At 40.6% G+C, this 23,464-nt stretch overlaps 1 protein-coding gene across 3 annotated transcripts in view; it reads right to left on the bottom strand.

The window, feature by feature from the left end:
* The window catches only part of frmd3 (FERM domain containing 3), a 92,467-nt gene that overhangs the window by 48,263 nt on the left and 20,740 nt on the right, over nt 1-23,464 (bottom strand). For all 3 annotated transcript variants that reach the window (XR_010897492.1, XM_067413070.1, XM_067413071.1), the window contains exons 2-4: nt 21,120-21,224; nt 14,176-14,218; nt 3,800-3,878 (exon numbers count right to left, since the gene is read on the bottom strand). Coding sequence is in view for 2 of the 3 variants with exons in the window: in XM_067413070.1 (XP_067269171.1) it covers nt 3,800-3,878; nt 14,176-14,218; nt 21,120-21,224 (227 nt within the window). In the remaining variant the exon portion in view is untranslated. The remainder of the gene's footprint in view (nt 1-3,799; nt 3,879-14,175; nt 14,219-21,119; nt 21,225-23,464) is intronic.

The following is a 23,464-nucleotide window of genomic DNA, read 5'->3' as shown; positions in this document are numbered from 1 at the left end:
CTCTATTGGTACTCAAGATTGATATGACACTGACTGAAACTGAGTGTTTCACCCCCCCTTTAACACGTTAATTAAGATTAATTATTTACGGGACTTTAACGTGTTAACGCAAACAATAAATAACAATTTTAACCAAACTTATTTTTGCACCGCAGAACGTTTTTCAATTAATGAGTTTCGACGGAACGATTATACTGGAGCACCAACTAGCACCAACTATGACTTCTGACACTCCCAGAAACATGTTAAATCATGCAACACTTGGCTAAGTGTTTATGTACACCATTAATGCCACGAAACAGGAAGTTATTTTAACTTGTCCAATCTGCCTCAAACTTCATGTTTGATAAGTGCCATGATCTGAAGGCATCTACATGGCAATATTCAGTTATAGTGAAAGCGCCACCTGCTGGTGACTTCCATGGTGACTCATGGATGAGAATGTCTTTGTGGTCACCACAATCTCTGAGTTTCATACTCTGGGCTGCGGTTTTGGAACTGCAGCGGAACAGTCAGAGCCCACCAAGCCTGAGCCCGGCATGAAAAGAGTCTGAGTGATTGCCAGAGACTACTTTTGTCCCAGAGCCTGAGGCAAATACAGAGTCTGTCCAAGGGTGGGAGCCGGCATCAGTGCCTGTCATCAAGGTTATATTAGTGGAGTTTGTTGGAATGGATTGGATCCCTGCCAACACTCCAATCACTGAGGTGCGTTAAATAAGATGGGTTACTAAGGAATTATTTTATGAGCAGACAAGGGAATATTTACTGGTCTACTTTTTCCGCTGGTCACGTTCATTTCCAAGTCTTCTCAATCTCTGCTGGTTCAACCTAGTCCCAATTCTTCTCAATCTCTGCTGGTTCAACCCAGTCCCAAGTCTTCTCAATCTCTGCTGGTTCAACCCAGTCCCAAGTGTTTTCAATCTCTGCTAGTTCAGCCCGGTCCCAAATCTTCTCAATCTCTACTTGTTCAACCTAGTTCCAAGTCTTCTCAATCGCTGTGTGTTCAGCCTAGTTCCAAGTCTTCTCAATATCTCCTGGTTTAGCCTAGTCCCAAGACTTCTCAATCTCTCCTGGTTCAGCCCAGTCACAAATCTTCTCAATCTCTCCTGGTTCACCCCAGATCCAAGTCTTCTCAATCTTTGCAGGTTCAGCCCAGTCCCAATCTCTGCTGGTTCAACCCAGTCCCAAGTCTTCTCAATCTCTGCTGGTTCAGCCCAGTCACAAGTCTTCTCAATCTCTCCTGGTTCAGCCTAGTCCCAAGTGTTTTCAATCTCTACTGGTTCAGCCTAGTTCCAAGTCTTCTCAATCTCTGCTGGTTCAGCCCAGTCACAAGTCTTCTCAATTTCTCCTGGTTCAGCCTAGTCCCAAGTGTTTTCAATCTCTACTGGTTCAGCCTAGTTCCAAGTCTTCTCAATCTCTGCTGGTTCAAACCAGTCACAAGTGTTTTCAATCTCTACTGGTTCAGCCTAGTTCCAAATCTTCTCAATCTCTGCTGGTTCAAACCAGTCCCAAGTGTTTTCAATCTCTGCTGGTTCAGCCCAGTCACAAGTCTTCTCAATCTCTGCTGGTTCAAACCAGTCCCAAGTCTTCTCAATCTCTGCTGGTTCAGCCCAGTCACAAGCCTTCTCAATCTCTCCTGGTTGAGCCCAGTCCCAAGTCTTCTCAATCTCTACTGGTTCAGCCCAGTCCCAAGTCTTCTCAATCTCTCCTGGTTCAGCCCAGTTCCAAATCTTCTCAATCTCTGCTGGTTCAGCTGAGTCCCAAATTGTCTATATATCTGCTAGTTTAGCCTAGTCCCGAGTCATCTTCATCTCTGCTGGTTCAGCCTAGTCCCAAATCGTCTCCTTCTCTACTGGTTTAGCCTAGTACCAAGTAGTCTTCATCTCTACTGGTTCAGCCTAGTCCCAAGTCGCCTCTATCTCTACTGGTTTAGCCTAGTACCAAGTAGTCTTCATCAAGTGTGCCCGAACGACTTATTTCATTGGAGGCAACAAGATTTGCAAGAATACTTTTCTGTTTCTAATGGAGTGTGTTTCCATAAACACCAAAGTTTGTCGTTTTGTGTTCATTCTAAGAACACACACACGTTATCTCATGTTTAGACCGTCCCATACCTACCTATTGTTCTTAACTGTCATTTTAATTGTAATCGTTAACATCGTATCACTTGCCAAAAAAAAACATTACTATAATAGGCTTTTAGATGGTAATGTTAGCATCTTAATTATTAATAGTATGCGGTCCGATTTTTCCTGTTGCGTCTGTCGTTACTAGCAACCATGCAGCTTTACAGGGGGTATGGCTTATCTAAATGAGATGTAAATGAGCCCTATTGTCACTCCCAGCAGGTGAGAACAGGTGAGAACTGCAAAAGTTTAGAGGCTGTTTTCTCTCGTTTAAACTTTTCTAAAGGCCTACATTCAGAAGGTTACAACTTCTCCAAATATTATCAGATTTCCATGTGTTACACATCTTTGGAAAGCTTGGAGAATACACTTTCAGAATCTGTGAACAACTCAAAATGCCCCAGAACCGACTTGTGTCCCTACTTTCCGTGACTGTTCACATATGTGCTCACATATTCTATGTTCAATTAATTATCTTCCACTGTGTATTTAAGCCCCCTGTTCCCTCTGTTCCATCTGATCTTCGTCTCTTGCATTAACTTTATTTTTGATGTGTAATGTTTAATGTTCTGGGAGTTTATTAAAAAGTGTCTTTATTCATCTTTCTGCGTCACGTATCTTTATTGTTGGATTACTGCAACCCATGACAAGAGTGAGGGTGACGGGATCTGGAAGGACAACAAGGCCATTAATTCAGACATAATATATTTTGAAGAATTAAAAATGAAGTTGCTAAAAATGCCAAATCTTATAATAAATTTCTTATGCCTTTAAAAGAGACCTTTTATCTTCATTGCGAACAAAATGAATAAAAAGTATTAATGTGCACTTGCTTGTGTAACGTGCTTTAAATCTTTAAAGTACATTTAAAAAACTGTACTTGCTGATAATAAACTATCTAAATTACATTTTAAATAACTGTTTAATAATCTTTTGTCATGATTTAAAATACACTTATTGTGATGTGTTGTGTAAGGCCGGATTTACTAACAGCTTGACATGCAGTGAAAAATTAGCGCTGAAATATTGCATATACATTTGTAGGAGTTCTCCTTTCTGACACAAAATTTATGGGAGAGTATTTAAATGAATCATGCAAGGTAATTTACAAAGATTTGCCCTTGTCAATTTACTGGTGTTTGTGACTATTTACCCCCCCATAAAAGCACATCTTAAACCAGACACTAACTGGTAGAATGTGTTGGTCATTATGGAAATGATCCAGCTGCAGCTATATGTTCTTTAATTATTTTATTTTTTTCTGCCTCATCACTGATTACAGTAATGAGAATTTGGGGGCAGATGTGCTCAATTCTAACAAATAAAATAAATAAAAAATATATTTTCGAATTTTTTCTGATTTTAGAGGGAAATATGACCCATACATACATGTTCTTGACAGGTTTCGTGAGATACACTCTAATGAGATCACATTGGTTACTTTGACATGAAAAAAGCCACAGATTAGCCATTCTGGCTTCAGCTGCAAAGTAAACATTCTCTTTCCAAATTAAACTGGAACCATCTGCCTAGGAGGCATTTTTAAAATGCAAATCTCTTCCAGAGAATCCTCAATCTCATACATTTGACTTGAGCTGTTTATACTGTGACTGGCCAGGGTTGTTTTTATGTCATTCCAATGCAATTTTAACATTAGATCAGAGAACTGTTACCTTGTCAGCTCTTCCTTGATTTTGATTGGCTCCTGAGGGTAGAACTTCAGCCTGAAGCACATAGTGTATGGCTGCTGACCTGAAAACAGCACAACATCGACAATCAGATGAGAGGAGAGAGAGACCACTTGAGCGTAAGCCAGGAAATGTGAGACAGATTATGCAAAGAATTGTATCCAAGGGCATGAGGGGAGCTAAAGTGATTATATTAATCCATGAGATGAGGGAAACCCCTCTGGTAAAGAATGAAATGAAGTCTTTAAAGATAAACGTAATGAGTCTGAGAAGTTTAGAGCCCAAAGGGAAAGACTGATTTCATTGACGTCACTTTGTCTACGATCACACTTTGTCACTTTTCCGTGTTCCACTTTGCACTTTGCTACGTTCCACTGTGCTACGTGGAACGCGTTCCACTTTGCTATGTGTTCATTCACCTCCCTTCTGTATTTCTACATAAAAGTAGATTTTTGGTTTTTGTTTGTTTGTTTGTTTGTTTTTTACATTTTATGAATGCAAAGGATGTTTAACCTATGTAAAGGTCCAGTGACCTTGGCAAATGTCTGCAAAAAAGTCCATTGTCTATTTTAAATAGCAATGTAAATTTCACAGTTTAAGATCACTTTAAAAACCAAGCAACTTAATGTTGGTCAAAGCAACTGGCTTTGAAACTTGAAACTGTTTGCTAAATATGCATTGGAAAATATTTTCACCTTGTGCTAAATTCCTATTGAAGCTGATTTTTTCTGTGAAGCTGTCAAGCTGATGGCAGTGTGAGAAAACCCATTCAACCATTATATCCTCCCTTAATTCAAATAGTTCTAATACGGTAAAATCTTTATGAATAAGATGGCAGAGGGAGACAAACACAAGAAAGTACAGGGAAAGTTCATTATTTGACCTGAAAAAGACGGAAAAGGTGAAGAAGAAGAAGAAGAAGAAGAAGAAGAAGAAGAAGAAGAAGAAGAAGGTGAACGACAAGTCCAGAAAAATGACGATGATTAAGATCAGAAACCACTTGAAAGAGTTCAAATACTAAATCAATCGAAAGCTGAAAGAAGGGATGAAATCTCAACTTTGGAAAGAGTGGTTGAGATGGAAAAGATCACGGATTTGGAGGAGTGGGATGTACATGTAAGGGATGTGGTCAGTAAAACCCTGAAAATACAAGAGAACTTGCGAGTTAAGTTATCTGACTTAGACAGCAGCTCTGCAGAATAACGCATTTATGGAATACCTGAAGGATGTGAGGGAAGAAACGTGACATAATTCATTGGCCGATATATTAAGGCTGAACTGAGCTCTCTACAGAACACTGACAAATACAACAAGCTCATAGAGCTCTTGTGCCTAAACCCACTCAAAAAGCACAGCCTAGATCAACTGTGATCTTCCTGGGATATAGTATTAAGGAAGAGCTACTATGAGCTGCGTGGAACAAGAAAGAGATGCGCTACAAAGGGCGGAGAATTTTCAAAAACAGGTGCTGGTCATATAATTTAAATTAGAATTATCATCAAAAAGTTGACTTATTTAACTAATTCGATTGAAAAAGTGAAAGTTGTATGTTATATTCATTCATTACACACAAACTAATATATTTCAAATGTTTATATCTTTTCATTTTGATGATTATAACGGACAACTAAGGAAAATCCCAAATTCAGTATTTTAAAAAAATAGAATATTACTTAAGACCGATACAAAGAAAGGATTTTTAGAAAAATTGGTCAACTGAAAAGTATGAGCATGAAAAGTATGAGCATGTACAGCGCACAATACTTATTTGGGGCTCCTTTTGCCTGAATCACTGCAGCAATGCGGCGTGGCATGGAGTCGATCAGTCGGTGGCACTGCTCAGGTGTTATGAGAGCCCAGGTTGCTCTGATAGTTGCCCTCAGCTCTTCTGCATTGTTGGGTCTGGCATATTGCATCTTCCTCTTCACAATACCCCATAGATATTCTATGGGGTTAAGGTCAGGAGAGTTTGCTGGCCAATTAAGAATAGAGATACTATGGTCCTTAAACCAGGTACTGGTTGAACTGGCACTGTGTGCAGGTGCCAAGTCCTGTTGGAAAATGAAATCTGCATCCCCATAACGTTGGTCGGTAGCATGAAGTGCTCTAAAACTTCCTGGTATACGCTGCATTGACCTTGGACCTCAGAAAACACAGTGGACCAACACCAGCAGATGACATGGCACCCCAAACCATCACTGACTGAGGAAACTTTACACTGGACCTCAGGCAACGTGGATTGTGTGCCTCTTCTCTATTCCTCCAGACTCCAATTTACTTTTATCAGAGAACATAACGTTGGACCACTAAGCAGTCCTTTTTGTCTTTAGCCCAGGCGAGATGCTTCTGACGTTATCTGTTGTTCAAGAGTGGCTTGACACAAAGAGTGCGACAGCTGATACACGTCTTGCATATTTCTGTGCGTAGTGGTTCTTGAAGAACTCCAGCTGCAGTCCACTCTTTGTGAATCTCCCCCATATTTTTGAATGGGTTTTGTTTTTACATTCCTCTTCAGGGTGCGGTTATCCCTATTGCTTGAACACTTTTTTCTACCACATCTTTTCCTTCCCTTCGCATCTCTATTAATCTGCTTGGACACAGCTCTGTGAACAGCCAGTTTCTTTTGCAATGGTCTTTTGTGTCTTGCCCTCCTTGTGCAAGGTCTCAATGGTCATCTTTTGGACAACTGTCAAGTCAGCAGTCTTCCCCATGATTGAGTAGCCTACAGAACTAGACTGAGAGATCATTTAAAGGCCTTTGCATATTTTTTGAGTGAATTAGCTGATTAGAGTGTGGCACCAGGTGTCTTCGATATTGAACCTTTTCACAATATTCAAATTTTCTGAGATATTGAATGGGGTTTTCCTTAGTTTCAGTTATAATCATCAAAATTAAAAGAAATGTTGAATAACATTTTAAATATATCAGTCTGTGTGTATTGAATGAATATAATATACAAGTTTCACTTTTTAAATGGAATTATTGAAATAAATCAAATTTAATTCTAAGTATATGACCATGTTATGATATAAGGCAAAGCTGAAGGTATTCCTAGACAACGGGACCACAGTCCACGAAAGTGCGACAGAGGCACCCAGAGACCCGAGGAAAAAAGGAATCAGAATCGACCTAGTTGAGTTATCTGCACCACCAAATCACCCGCTTTTCCATCTGCGATGGCTGCGAAACAGTAAACGCAAGCAGGACCATCAGGCACAAAAACATGAAAAATTAAGGAGCTGCCAGCACATTCCCAGTCAGAAGAATGACAGCAAGTCTTCATGAATACAGTACTTTTAGATTAGTATAAAATAACTAAAAGTAAAATGGCAAGTCTGAGTCTCAAAACAGGCTGAACATTGATATGGTAATTTGAGTACTTAAAATATATACCTACTTATAAATATAAAATATGGAAAGAAGGAAATAATTGATAATTGAGTTTTCAAAATGTGTGTACCTTTATACATTTGTGTGTATATATATATATATCACTGACAACAGTAGTCCGGCCAGGATATTGTCATTTAAAAGTTGTTGTTGCAGCCCTCAACTGATGTTGATGTTGACATGTTGTGTTTTGGCATGAAGCTCCGGCCTCCACCTATCGACCAATCGCAAAGTCAGTAGTGTTTCGGCATCCGGGTTGCCAGATCTGCTCTAGTTCCCATTCAGTCGGTCACTCTCGACGCCACGTCGGAGTACCGACGAATAGGAATCTCACTAGCGATAGCCAATCTACTTCGAGTGTAACTAAACGAGCCAGTGCACACTGGCATGCAATGATTGAACCAGCTGCTCATGCCACGCAGCGTGGGTATAAATGAGGCACAGGTGCTTGCAGCAAATTAGCCTTTTGCTTCGGAGCCGAGTAGTAAATGGATTGTACTGAAATCACTCTCTACAAGCGTGTGTTAACATAACGAGTCAAGCTATTCGGGTGGATCTCTCCTCGTTTGGTGTTGGAGTGACGGCATTGCAGCGGGGTCCAATTCTCTTTTCTTGTTCTATTTTGTTTTATTGAGCAAAAGCAAAAGGCTGTTCTCACAGCTTGTTCGGTGCGCTGTTTAGAGCGCTAAAAAGCTGTTTTCACGGCTGCTAAGAGATCGATGAGAAAGAGAGCGCGCATGACAGGCTACACACATTCCTTGTCTGTGTCGCTGCGACTATCCCCTGTGATGTTCAGCACCCCAGAGAGCATTTTCCCTAAAAGAGCTACACAGATAGAGCTTGCGTCTTTTTAAAGATGACAATCTACCTGTGTGTTTCTGGCTGTGGTTGTTCCCTGTCCTCACTGATGGCCACGAGCACTGTTTCACATGTCTGGGCAGCATGCTGAGACTGCGTTCGTGGGTGGTTCATGTTTTCAAATGAGAACATGACCACATCGGCACGCCGGTCGTGACTCTTCTATCTCTGGGAAGCTTGAGTCCCCTGTGTTGTTGGCCAGCCGCGGCTCATGTTGAAAAAGCATAGCCGCGGGTCTGCTCGACACTCTGGGAGACCGCGGAGATCCGCGAGAGCTGCCGCCGGGGGAAACCCGGACAGTCCTCTCGCTTCTTTGCGTGTCGTGTGCCGTCGAGCGGCTAAGCTGCAACGCGTTGTCACGGCAACCCAGCACTCGCTCGCCTCTCTATGTGCGCTGTCCCCTGGCCTATTTCCGGTTGTAGCGCCCTAGCTGGTGGCCAACAGGAGAGGTCTACTTTGGTGTAATGGCTGGGGTGACCTGAGGTGGGTTGGGCTTCTTCGGCGAACAACCCCCTAGGGCTCCTCCCCCTCTAGCGCACTGCAAGCTGTGCAGCTTCTAGATGGAATTGCTGGTCCTTCTTATGGGGGAACCTAGCATTTCATTCAGGGCTCAAGCTGAGGATCAGATGTCAATCGCTGCATCGGAGAGAGGGCTGTTGTGCTCTGGGAATGAAGATGATGCTGAGCCCACTGTAATGGTGTGTGCTTAGCTGAATCAGATTCAGAGTCAACAGCCGTGTTTCCTGAGATCAATCCCAGATATGCATGTAAAACTTGTCAGTATGGAACTACTTTGGATATGGAATGCCAAAGGGGTCAGAACTACATAAGTTTTTCCTCCCTCACTACTGTCCTCAGTGGGGTGGCTGTACGCAGACCACCTCCACCCTGCACTCTTGATGCATGAGGGTAGTTCTGAGTCATGGGGTTGAGCTGCGCATATTGACTAACCATGATCAGGTCACGGCACAGGCCCTCGGCTAGACGATGTCCACCTCTGTGGTCCAGAAATGCCCCTGGCTTGCCTTGCTGAGATGTGAGTGGTCGTCAAAGTACGCTTCACGATGCTCCCATCTTACATGGTAGCCATTTCAGCGACACTGTTGAGAACTGAGCCCAGCAAGGGCGTCACCCCTGCAAAAAAAATAAATAAAAAAAAACCTCAGCACAGTCTGCTTTACTGTGTTCGCTGCAGGGAGACGACGCCACCTGTCTCTAGTGCAGTTTAATCGGTTGGTGAAACATCACCACTGAGACAGGTGACCTGGAGATGGGCGGGGCTGCTTTTCCCCGGAGGAGGGTCGGGTGGAGAATGTGTTTGAGGCTAAATTCTGTTCTGCTGCTGGTCACAACCAGTGGTACCCAAATTTTCATTTTAAAATAAAAGTGCAGTTCCTCTATCTCTGGGTCCTCAGGGGGCTTGGAGAGTTGTGCAATACAATAGCAATACATCGTGCACCGAGCCGCATCAAAGTCCGGTTACGGGGCAAAGATGTATTGGCCCCGAATGGACAACACTGCGTCCATTGCGTACATCAACCGCCAAGGGGGTCTATGCTCCTGTCGCATGTCGCAACTCTGCCCCCATCTTCTCCTCTGGAGTCAGAAGTGTCTGAGGTTGCTTTAGGCCATTCATGTCCCTGGTGGGCGCAACCGTGTGGTCGACAAGCTGTCATGACCTGCGCTCCCGGGAGAGTGGCGACTCCATCCCCAGGTGGTCCAGTTGATAGGGTTCAGTTCGGGGTGGCACAGGTCAACCTGTTTGCCTCCCCAGAAACATCCCACTGCTAGTGGTATTATTCACTGACCGAGGGTACACTCTGCATGGATGCACTTGCGCACAGCTGGCCCCATCACTTCGGCTAGAGCACAATCTACAAGACAGGCCTATACCTTGAAGTGGAACCTGTTCGTCGATTGGTGTTCTTCCCAGAGAAGACCCCCAAAGGTGTTCGATCGCGTCTGTGCTTTCCTTCCTGTAGCAGGGGTTGGAGCGTAGGCGGTCGCCCTCCTCCCTTAGTTACGTTGCTGTTATTTCCGCCTGTCACGACTATGTAGGTTAGTCTGTTGGGAAGCAAGACCTGGTCGTCAGGTTCCTTAGAGGGGCGAGACGGTTAAATCCTCCTCGACCTCCCTCCATACCCTCTTGGGATCTTGATGGTGCTCTGAGCACTTCAGATTGTCCTATTTGAGTCCTTGCCACAACTTTAGATCAGCTCTTTGTCTGTCACAGAGGCCAGCAGAAGCGAAAGGCTGTCTCCAAGCAGCGAATGGCCCACTGGATAGTGGATGCCATCACCTTGGCTTACCAAACACAAGGTGTGCCCTGTCCGCTCAGGGTGCGAGCACACTCTACTACAAGTGTTGTATCCTCCTGGGTGCTGGCACGTGGCGCCTCGCTGTCAGACATCTGTAGAGCTGTGGGCTAGGCGACACAAGATGTTCGTTAGGTTCTATAGCCCACGTGTGGAGCCGGTCTCCTCCTGTGTTCTCACCTCAAACGGGTAGAAGCACTGAAAGGCCCCGACTCCTGTCAGCTTGCTGCGCCTCGGCGCTTACATTCTTCACAGATAAAACTGTGACTCCTCCACCATCCTCGGTGCCGGGCGTGCCGGAGCGTCCGGCATCAGGCCTCTTGCCGCTGAATCCTCAAGAACCGGTATTTGGCTTGGGCCATGTAAGCGACCCTGCAGGGATCCCACATATTATCCATGTACCCACATTGCTCCTCCCGGAAGCCTGTGTCTTTCCCTTGGGAGAGCCCTCCCTTATTAGGGATGGAGCCTCCTCACGGCGGCGGGCTAAGTCTCAGCTCTGTCTCCACATAACTCCTCTCGGTATGATGTGGTTCCGCAGCGCCCTCGTCGGTACTCCGACGTGGCGTCTCCATTCCCTCCTTCAGGGAACGTCTTGGTCACGTATGTAACCCTCGTTCCCTGAAGGAGGGAACGGAGACTAGGGATGTCCCGATCAGGTTTTTTTGCCCTCGAGTCCGAGTCATTTGATTTTGAGTATCTGCCGATACCGAGTCCCGATCCAATACTTCTACAATACATTAAAAAAAAGAATAAAGAAGAGCGAAAAAACGAACCAGGATGTTCCTTATTTTTTATTTTATTCACCTTATTTTAACATTCAACAACTCTAACAGAGCACTTCTGTGAAGTAGCTTGAACAATCAAGTAATAAATAACAAATTCTTCACTTTTGGATTTTAGTGCAACAGTAAATATAAAAAAGTCTGGGACCGGAGTTGCAGGTGCAGAAGAATTAATTATGTTGATGTGAAATAAACAGTTATGGAAATTAAATTAAATTAAATAATCTGCTCCCAAAAATCCCGAAAAAAGTCTGTTAGTGCCTCAGTGACAATTACACTCAGAGAAGACGTCGATCTCAGCTGTCAATCATGACATCACACTGCCGTTTTTATAGCATCAAATAACTAACTAAAACTAAACTTATTTAAAAAACGAACACTTGACATGAAATCATTGTGACAATAACAGCCTACAATGACATAAACTAACTTTGGGGAAAAAATATTTGAAGTGTAATTTGATTGAAGTGAAATTAACAATGCTTTTCAGGTTTTTATATTTTATAGGTCTAACATTAGTTTTTAGGTAGAGAAATTGAATAAAATAGGCTAATCAAATGTAAAATAGCTGCATATTTAACTGTTTAAATTAAAGACTAATCCTTACAAAAGCTATTCAATCCAAGAGCAGTGAGTGATTCCTTATCTTTTGTTTGACATTAAACAGACAGCAGTAAAGGCTACTGACCCTTTAAGACCTAATGGAAGGCTCTGCGTCGTCTTTCTCGACTGCATAAAGTCCTCTTAAGGCATATTGACTGCTCATATTCAAACATACGGCAGCACTCACATGAATTGAACAAAGTTTACACAGATAGACCGTTTTGCCCACTTTTTTCTTTTATTAGCGCTGTTGTAATGTATCACTGAGGAGCCAGCACGTGTATCCATCTACAGAAACATAGCCTACATAAAGCATTATTTTCAAGTTACAACCTATATTATTGATGCGTCATCAGATGTGAGATGAACCGCGGTGCAAGTGCTCACTTTGTCTCTCACCCCAGAATATACATATATATCCGAGTCCTGATCGGGATGTAACGTCCGATTCCGATCGAGTCTGAAATCACGTGATCGGGCCCGATTTCCGATCACGTGATCGGATCGGGACATCCCTAACGGAGACGCCACGTCCCGTCGCCATGTCCTCTGTACCCTGCTGGGGTGCCAATTCACCTACTCGGCTCCTCAGCAAAAGACTAATTTGATGCAAGCACCTGTGCCTCATTTATACCCGCGCTGCATGGCATGAGCAGCTAGTACAATCTTTGCATGCCAATGTCCATTGGCTCGTTTAGTTACACTCAAAGTAGATTGGCTCACGCTAGCGAGATTCCTATTCGTCGGTACTCTGACGTGGCGTCTCTGTTCCCTCCTTCAGGGAACGAGGGTTACATACGTAACCGAGACGTTACCACAGCTGCAGCTAAAAATGCTCCAGCTGGATCCTGCAGCCTATCTGGCAAACTCGAGTCAGGGAGAGGGGGAGAGGGTATAAACCGCTCTACAGTCATTTGAAAGTGATTGCAGTACCAGTTTTGGCCAGTAATTTTACATACACTTCCTTTAAGTTCGATTATTTATTATCCTCAGTTCTTCCCTTCTCGAGTGGATAAAGGGTTACAAAGCTGGCCTCACAAGGGAATAACTGCTTACTTCTCTATTATGTCAAAGGGAGAAATTGAAGATTTTCAAAATGTTTGGCAAATTTGTGGCATTTACAGTGATTTGTTATTCCAGGGCTTTAATTAATCAATCAATCAACTTTATTTATATAGCGCTTTTACAATCACGATTGTGTCAAAGCAGCTTCACAGTGTCAAACAGGATAATATTGCATCACAATTAGATTTGGTTGTACAGTCGTTCTGGAGAAAACAGTGATGTTATCAGCTTATTTTAATTTATCATATAGCGACAATGTTGGCAGATCCGTATTATAGTTTATAGAATTAATTAAAACCTAATTCATAAATTTTATCTGTATTACTAGTTGAATAACTTTGATCATAATTTTAGTGTCCCCAACTGAGCAAGCCAAGCCAAAGGCGACAGTGGCAAGGAACCAAAACTCCATCGGGCATGATGGAGAAAAATAAACCTTAGGAGAAACCAGACTCAGTCGGGGTGCCAGTTCTCCTCTGGCCTAATTAGCACACCATGTATGATTATTATGCTGGCAACCTTACAGGTCAGAAATCATATTAGATCGGATTATTCAAAATTTCAGGGTATCATGGAAGAGACAGGTTTATTTAAGATGGTGTGTCGATTACACAATAGTATGAACACATAAAAGTTTGGAAGAAAGTTTAAGAGAATTTAGTTTGGAAAACACTGTATGTATTTAAAGTGAAAGCCAAACAAAAAGGAGGAGCAAATCTAGGTTCCTGCAGGAGGCAATGTGGTACACAGGCAGCTTATAATGTACATATTTTCTGGCCTTGCTGTAATTGATCCAATTATGAGTGTCTATAAGCAGGTATATACCTGTTGACTCCTGTAAAAACTTAGTATGGTAACTAACCTTACATTTTGAAAGAACTTTCATATAAATACCCATGAAGCTGTGTTAACTGTTTGTCTGAAAAGTTTAAATTTTTTACATTTATGCATTTAGCAGACGCTTTTATCTAAAGCGACTTACATTGCATTCAAGCTACACATTTTTTACATTATCGTAAGTTCTTCCTTTCCCTGGGAATCGAACCCATGACTTTGGCGTTGCTAGCGCCATGCTCTACTGGTTGAGCTACAGGAAAGCTACGAGATCAATCAATCAATCAATCAATCAATCAACTTTATTTATATAGCGCTTTTACAATCACGATTGTGTCAAAGCAGCTTCACAGTGTCAAACAGGATAATAGTTATATAAAAAATAAGTTATATAATAGTTATATATAAAAAAAATAACAAAATAAGAGAAGAAACCCATGAAAATTCACCCACAACAGTAAATGTTACTTGTTGCCATCTTGAGGACAAGAATGAAATAAATAAAACTTACATTTCATCTGTTTCACTACTGGTTTGCTTGGGTCCAACCAATGCTGTAAAAAAAGAGAAAGAAATTATTCACTGCTGTGCACTGACAAGTACATATGGAGACAAATCAAAAATGTTTATGGTGAGCACTTTAGATAAGCATTCTGCTCAGGAAATGATCGTAAACAACATTCCCACTGATGAACCATCCCTTTTTTCTATAACGGGCATTAATATTACAACATAAATGACTGTAAATAATTCACTACAGTGCTGCTGGAAGGTTTTCTGCTCGACTGAAGAAACATTGTCTTACATACAGTAGGGTAAAACCCCTTGGTCGGTTGTCATGGTAACTTTGTTCAGAATATAAAGCCGGTATGACATAAGAATGAAGTATCTACCCTGGTGAGAGTACAGAAAATAAGTACATGTAAGATTTGTGAGTGTTTACATTACTGTTCCAAAGTTTCAGGTCAATACAATTTTTTTTGTAAGAAATCAATATTTTTATTCAGCAAGGATGCATTCAATTGATCATAAGTGACAGTAAATACTTTTAAAAATTGTTTATTGTAATAATATTTCAGTGTTACTGTTTTTTTTCTGTATTTTAAATAAAACTACCTGACGCCCTAATATTATAATATGTTTTTCTTCATCCAGAAAGCTTATTTTATTTCATTTTGATAATATTTGTATTTGTGAATTAACCCTTTAACATCTGCCATCACGCCACCTGCAACAACATCTGTCTGATGGAGGAATCTCGGTGCAGTTTGGATCATGCCCTGCGATGATCCCTGCTGGACCTCTTCCAGCCCCACCTCACAGATGTCTTGCAATCAGACCCAGAGCGCAGCCCATCAACAGCCTGCACCATGCAGACAGCAACGCCTGAGTCCCCCGCAGATGGAGAGCTTCCGCCCGCCGCTAACATGGAGCCGAGGTTCATATGTGAGTCTGACTAGGGGTGTGAGCAGGCAACAGCCGTCCTGGTGGTAATTTTGATGGAGATCCCCTGTCTAATAGACTGGGTCACTGTAACACTGCCTCCTACCCTTCCCCACCCTGATCCATGTTCCCTTTCTTCTTCATCGGTAGTTTCAGTCAGCACAGAAACTGAATCTTTCACCATACATAAACTGTGATCTGTTATCAGTTGTCCCACCCAATCTCCTTCTCCCACCAGTTGTCCCACCCAATCTCCTTCTGCCACCAGGGGCGGCAGTGGCTCAGTGGTTCCTGTAGGTTGTCTACAAACCAGAAGGTTGGTGGTTCAATCACCGGTTCCACCTGACCAAGTGTCGAAGTGTCCATGTGCAAGATACCTAACCCCAGCTGCTCCCGACGAGCTGGATGGCGCCTTACATGGCTGACATCGCCGTCGGTGTATGAATGGGTGAATGTGAGGCAAAAATGTAAAGCGCTTTGGATAAAAGCGCTATATAAATGCAGTCCATTTACCACCTCCACTATCTAGCACTGCCAGTCCTCCAGCTCATGCCTCAACTGTTTATCTTCCCCTGAGTTACCCTGCAGTACCAGCCTCGCCAGATTGGGTGAATCCTTTGGATCAGGCTCTAGCCTCTGATCCTCTCATCTCACCTTGGCTTGTCCACCTGTCGGCTCCATCATGGGCTCCTCCCACACTCGGCTCCACAAGAGACCCTTGACTGAATGGTATTCCCTTATATGAAGCTATACCAGGTTCCCTTGTCCTGTCGGCTACCCCTCGGTCAGTCATCACCCTTGCGCCATGGAGTTGTGAGACTCCTTCCCCCCCAGACTAGCCTTGGTTTTTGGTAGCTCTGGCTCCACTTCAGACTTCGGGATCTCTGCCGTCATCACTGCAGCTCAGCCTAGGCCTCCAGTGCCAGCGGCATCAGTCGATCCCATCAGCTCTCCGTCATTGCATTGGGATCCTCTGAGATCGGCTCTGTCTCTGTCGGTCGTCCCACGGAGGCCACCTACCATGCTAACTCCTTGGCTCGTCCATCAGTGCTGCTGTGGGCTGTCATCACCACTGTGCTCTGGATCTGTACCATCTGGCCACTCTTCCTATCATTTCCCCATGGATGCTCCTACCATCAGTTCCTCCATGGAGTCTCTGTCTACCTGTCTGCCGGTTTCTGCCAGCCCTCTGCCTGCTCCTTTCCAGCCCTAATCCAGCTCCTCACCCACCTCCACCCTCCACCCTCCTTCACTCATCTATTTACTTTGTTCTTTTAATGACGAGAGGTTGCACCTAGATTGGAAGATCGGAAGTGGCATTATGTCACAGTTAGTTTTCATTAGTCACATGTGTTCCTTTGTTCTATTTCCTCACCACAATTTGTCACCATGGACACAAACCTCATTCATCACAGCTGTTGGTCATTTTAGTTAATTTTCTGTGTATTTAAGTTCCTGCTTAGTTTCAGTTCAGTGTCCGGTATTGTTTGTGAGTTTCGCACATTGGCTATTTCTGTGGATTATTCAAAATAAACCTTGCATTGCCTTCATCATCCTTGCATTGTATTGTATTCCTTGAACTTAGTGTTACATTCACATTCTTTCAACTTTAATTTAAAATAATTCACAATATTATGCATAACTCTTTTAATTCAGCTCAAGATATACAATGGGTGTCTTTGCCGACCTCTTGTGGAAAAAAATATTTTAACATATGTCATGACTCTAAGATGGTCTTATAGCTCTATATGGAGCAAATGAGCTGTTACGCTGGGTCCTAAATTCAGTTTCTCTTCAGTATGCATTCATATACACATGTAGACTATGTGTACTGAAGCATTTCTTGCATTCAATTTATTCAAATGGGGGGTCAAATTGACCCACAAGGGAAGGATTTGTTACCTATTTTCACGAAACTCCTCGAATCCAGTATTTTTTGTGCATTCATAGTTCAAGTGCAAAAACAAGTTCTAGGGTCTACTCAAATTAACTCTCAAATTTTTATTTTTTATTTTTTATTATTAGTTTCAGGTCAAAATTACCAGAGGAAAGGATGAGGGTTAAGGTGTATGGAGCTAGAAATATGACTAAATGATCTGAATTTGAATTGTATAAATCTGAATTATTGACAAATGTAATCTAACAAAATTGAATATTATGTTGCATTTTACATAGTTCTGAATTTGAATTTTTTAAAATGTTGAATATAGAACCTTTGAAACTGAACACATCTGAAATGTTTTTATGTCGAAATTGTTTAGACATGTATTTTCAAACAGCAGATATTTTGTTCTGAATTAATAGCCTGGAAATATTCAGTTTTTGAAAATACAGATTCAAGATTTCAGATGAAGAAGAAATTCAGATCATCAAATTCAATATTTTAAAATTCAGATCATCAAATTCAATACTCTAAAATTCAGATCAACAAATTCAATATTCTAAAATTCAGATCATCAAATTCAATATTCTAAAATTCAGATCAACAAATTCAATATTCTAAAATTCAGATCATCAAATTCAATATTTTAAAATTCAGATCAACAAATTCAATATTCTAAAATTCAGATCATCAAATTCAATATTCTAAAATTCAGATCGCAGAAATTCAGAGCTTACAGAAAGTAGGCCAGAGGTCATCAGGGAAGAGTAAAGGATGTCAGAAAAATCCAACGGAGCACCATCTGATCATTTCATTTCCTATTTGTAATGGAATAAAGAGAAAAGATCGAACAACCCCTTTATACTTTTTTGTTTATTTTCGATTAATGCACAGAAAAAGAGATTTCGGCTAGATTTCTCATTTTTCGTGCGTGATTTACAAATCGCTGATTAGTGAAGAAAATCTAAGCATTTGACGTCATCTGTCGTTCTCCAGGGTTGAATCCAAAATCGCCCCCATAAACCCTCACTATACCCTACTTTAGTCCACTAATACAGTTAACTCGAACAAGTGAATGAATGTAGATCCGATGAGTTTTCTTTTGGGGGTGGGGGGTGAAGTTGTTAACAATAATAATGGGAAATGCTCTAATGATGCGTGACCTATTTTTTAACAGTCTATTGCATGACATTCACAGATCACTGTAGCCCTCAGTTCAAGTAAAAGGCAGCGCTCACGACATGAACCAATCAGCTCCGCTTTACAGCACGAGAGAAATCATGAATGAACACACAGGGCTGTCTGTAAGGGCTCCACCTTATCTTTTTCTGGGACAAATCAAAGAGGGTTTTACTTTCCCGACAGGACAAATAAAACATTAAAATAACCAGATAATAATTTATTTATTATTATATTCAATGTAAACAGCGACTGATAATGGAGTGTATCTCTGGTAACAAAGTCACATTGAGGCTGGCTGCCTGTCTCTTTGTGAGAGACATTTGTGGAGAAATCAAAACAAGTGAGCAGCAATCTAAACGATTTCAAATAGCTACATTGCAATCGTGAATTGTGTAGCATAATTCATTATTAGGTAATTACATTTTAGACTCAAAAAACTTCTTTGTTCTATTTCAACTACGATTTCACCGACGAATATAGTTCCAAAGGAACAACACTCAGCGCAGTGTTTTGAACTGAATGAAGCATTTGAATGAACGACTCAATGACTCACTCATTAAGACGATCACTTGCTGCCACCTATTGGCGGTTTAGTTTCATGTTTAAAAGTATTTTTAAACATTGCATTTTTTTTATTTGTATATTCAAACATTTAGAACATCAATCTCATAACATTATTTATTGCCGTTTTATTTTTGCAGTTTAAATGAATTAATTTGATTGGTAAAAGCCCTAGTGTCTTACTATTATAACTGCATTTATTAATCAAATGTAAGAATTGAACATGAAATGCATACATTTAATAAGATTTAAAAAATGGTCTTTATAAAATGACATAACGCCCCTGGGGTAAATATCACAAATATGCAGATTTAAGTAGGCCTATGTAAAAGCTGATAGAACACTGATGAGAATATTACTTCAAAATCAATATATTTATACCACCAAAAATCCCCCCAATACATAAAATTTACTCTGTACTGTACTCTGTACTCTGTACCTGATTTTGAAACTTGTTTGCAGGTATTGAGGGTATAGGGGGCGATTTCAGATTCAGCCCAGGTCTGTTCAACAAAATAGTAGTCTTATAGCAGTAGAAGACTACCGCTTCTTAAACTGTACAGGGCAGGTCCTAGATCAGGCAACTTTTCTGTGCAACTTAACCCATTTCACAGAATTTTTTTTTATCTGATATATAAAATATGAATCAGTACCCAACCTTATTTAATTGTGCGGTAAACCACACGAAAAATGAGAAATCTAGCCGAAATCTCTTTTTCTGTGCATTAATCGAAAATAAACAAAAAAGTATAAAGGGGTTGTTCGATCTTTTCTCTTTATTCCATTACAAATAGGAAATAAAATGATCAGATGGTGCTCCGTTGGATTTTTCTGACATCCTTTACTCTTCCCTGATGATCTCTGGCCTACTTTCTGTAAGATCTGAATTTCTGCGATCTGAATTTTAGAATATTGAATTTGATGATCTGAATTTTAGAATATTGAATTTGATGATCTGAATTTTAGAATATTGAATTTGATGATCTGAATTTTAGAATATTGAATTTGTTGATCTGAATTTTAGAATATTGAATTTGATGATCTGAATTTTAGAATATTGAATTTGATGATCTGAATTTCTTCTTCATCTGAAATCTTGAATCTGTATTTTCAAAAACTGAATATTTCCAGGCTATTAATTCAGAACAAAATATCTGCTGTTTGAAAATACATGTCTAAACAATTTCGACATAAAAACATTTCAGATGTGTTCAATTTCAAAGGTTCTATATTCAACATTTTAAAAAATTCAAATTCAGAACTATGTAAAATGCAACATAATATTCAATTTTGTTAGATTACATTTGTCAATAATTCAGATTTATACAATTCAAATTCAGATCATTTAGTCATATTTCTAGCTCCATACAGGTGTCGTATACATTTAAGTACTGAGTAATTATGAACTACATGTATTTTCTATAGGTTAATGTTAGGATAAGGTTTTAGTTAGGGTTAGTGTTAGGGTTAGGATAGGGGTTTGGTTAAAGCAAGTGTATGTACGATTGTGGCCAAAACTGGTACTGCAATCACTTTCAATTGACTAGAGCGGTGTATACCCTCTCTCCCTCCCCCTGACTCGAGGTTGCCAGATAGGCTGCAGGATCAGCAGGAGCGTTTGTAGATCTGCAGCTGTGGTAACTAGAGCAGATCTGGCAACCCAGATGCCGAAACACTACTGACTTCATGATTGGTAGATAGGTGGAGGGTGGAGCTTCATACCAAAACACAACATGTCAACATCAACATCAGTTGAGGGCTGCAACAACAACTTTTAAATGACAATGTGAGGGAGGATGTTTCAGGCGGGACTTTTTACTGCGCCGAGTCAAAGTACTCTCAGAAGTGCTATTCCGTCAAACATTATAGTTCTCCTTTTTAATCCGCTTAGAAAAGCGCCACGTTTTATGTTATGTATTTTATGTGGAGGTGTTTGGTCGCTTCTAACTTGATCTCTGTTTGGTACCATATAGTGAATGAACTGGGCTTAGTGGGCTAAGCTAAATGCTATCATATCGTCACCGCGCGTCAGAGAGATTAAGTGCACGCAATGAGACGAGAGAGATATGTATCAACTCATTTTAGTTAAGGGAATAACATAGTTTAAAAGCGGTGTAATTATGCAAAATTTATCATTACTATAGTCACTTAATGTAACGTGTAACAAGGACACTTTAAAATACACTTTAAAACATCTTACGGACCCCAAATTTTTTACCTGTATTGTACTTGCCACTAAGTATGTTTGAGTTGATATTATTGTAAAAGTTTGTGCAGAAATCCACTTCCACTGTATCTGCTAAAGTTATAATAAACTTTTACGTCAGAATTAATTTAATGAATATTAGGACCAAAATAAACATTATGAGTGTTGAATGTTTAGTTACCCTTTGTTTCTCTGGGTCCACATATCTGATGCCAAAGTAATCTTTCTCCAGCAGGCTGTAGTAGTTACACACATGATCCAAAAGAAACTGCCCTTTAGTGTCTCTCTGTGGGGAAAATACAATCAAAATCAAATCATTACAGCAGAGATTTAAGATAAAATATAACAGTCATCCAGCCAGTTCTCATGAATATATTTACAGTGTATCATTATATTGACGGTTGTGTGTACAATAAGTTAATAGATTTTCAACAGGGAAAAAATAGGGGTAAAATATTTTTTATATAGGCTAAATATCGTTATGAGCTTGCACTCTGAACTAAATGTGAAAAGTATGTATTTTATTTTCTCATATTTTATGTCTTGTATTCACTACAGCACAATAAAATGCACAATGCTACAACCAATTTAGTCCGATTGATGAAGAAATTACTTGATTTATTGAACAGCACAATAGACTCACTTGATGAATTATCGGTTTGAATCAGTTTGACAACTCCTTCACTGAATGAACTCAATGAAGTCATCAGAGCTGCTACTGAATCAACACCTGACCCTCTCACTGAACCACAAGTAGTTATGTTCAGCAATGACTGACTGACTCAGATGACGACAGAAATGATTTAAGTTCTTAATGTGTCTGAATCCTCCATCAGAATCATTACTGAGTGGTTGTTTACATGAAAAAGTGTAATTGAAAATACATTTACAATTTTTGTACAAAATGGTATTAAATGTTATGGGATTTTATGATAATAAAAAAAACGTAACCTTAAAAAAAGTTTTAAAAAAGTAAACAAAATTGAATATACTATGGTTTAGATCCAATCAATGGGTTCCAGGATTGGACAGGCAGCTTCCCTGCTGCAAACACATCATTCTGCAGTAAACACTGGCATGCAGTGTGAGTGATGATGGGTTTATGGGCTCATACAGGACAGTGTCTCTGTCTGCTCGACTGAGCAGCTCTGGTTCAGCTCTGATGACCATCAGCTTTTGACCTTGCTGTTATTACCTGTGACGCAGGCTGCTATGGCACACGCCTGTGAGAAACATCTCACTGAGGGGGCTCCAATTCCACTACAGAGGTACTCTACAAACAATAAAGACTGGGCCGGACGTTCTGCTCTTCCAGAAAAAAACATCTTTCTTAAAGTTGAGGTTTCTAAATGTATCTTTCTGCATATTTTTAAATGTGAAATGTATATCAGGCACTTCACTGGGACAGAATAAAAGAAAAATTCAAATATTATTACATATCTCTTCTCTAACAGTGACAGAAAGAACTACATTTTATAACACTTTATTTTACAGTGTCTTCATTACATGTTAGTAATAACAGTAAATTATGCATTATAACAGGCAAATAACCCTAAAACTCTCCTAATCCGATAAAAGTACATGCTGTTAATTACTATTACTAAGTACTTAACTGTATAATTACACCGCAACAAGGATGTTATTTGTGGTTGCTAGGGTGTTGCTATGTTGTTGCTAAGGTTCTGGGTGATTGTAAGAGTGTTGGCGCACTAGGGTGTGATTTGTGGTTGCTAAGGTTTTCTGAGTTGTAGTGAATTTAATGTCACATTGCTAAGGTGTTATTTGTGGTTGCTAGGTTGTTGATATGGGGTTGCTAAGGTGTTCTGAGTGGTTGTGTGTTGCCACAGTGTAAATGCGTTATTTGTGGTTTCTAAGGTGGTGCTCTGTGGTTGCTAAGGTTTTCTGAGTGATTGTTGGAGTGTTGCCGCACTAGGGTGTGATTTGTGGTTGCTAAGGTTTTCTGAGTTGTAATGAATTTAATGTCACATTGCTAAGGTGTTATTTGTGGTTGCTAGGGTGTTGTTATATGGTTGCTAAGGTGTTCTGAGCGATTTTTGGTATGTTGCCACCATACTATCCAGGGTGTTATTTGTGGTTGCTACAGTGTTACTATGTCCCTAACCACAATGTAACTCATGACATCAGAAAGGTGGTGGAGCAGAATATTTCTGAGTATTAATCGGTTTGAAATTGTCAGATTTTTATCTTATGTCAGATTATTGATGTAAATTAATAACGAACACCATATCTGTGTCTTACTTCGTAAGAGGAAACAACTGCAACTTTCAGATGCCAACTTTATTTTTTAGCCGTCACAGAATGGAAAGCACAAGATTGTGGGATATCAAACGCAGCAACGGAAACATCTATGCTGCCTTCAAAACTGTGATCAAATGAAGTAGACATGAAGTGAAGCTAACATTGGATTCAGACGTGCCTTAATGCCTGCCTACCTTGGAATGTAACCTACAAAGGCAACATTTTTAAGCTTTCAGACGCAGCCCATGTCACACAACTTTGCCATGC

The sequence above is a fragment of the Pseudorasbora parva genome, chromosome 13, assembly GCF_024679245.1.
Source record: "Pseudorasbora parva isolate DD20220531a chromosome 13, ASM2467924v1, whole genome shotgun sequence".
NCBI classification, from domain to species: Eukaryota; Metazoa; Chordata; class Actinopteri; order Cypriniformes; family Gobionidae; genus Pseudorasbora; species Pseudorasbora parva.
Note: the sequence above shows the minus strand (reverse complement) of the source record. Positions and strands in the feature narration are given on the sequence as shown.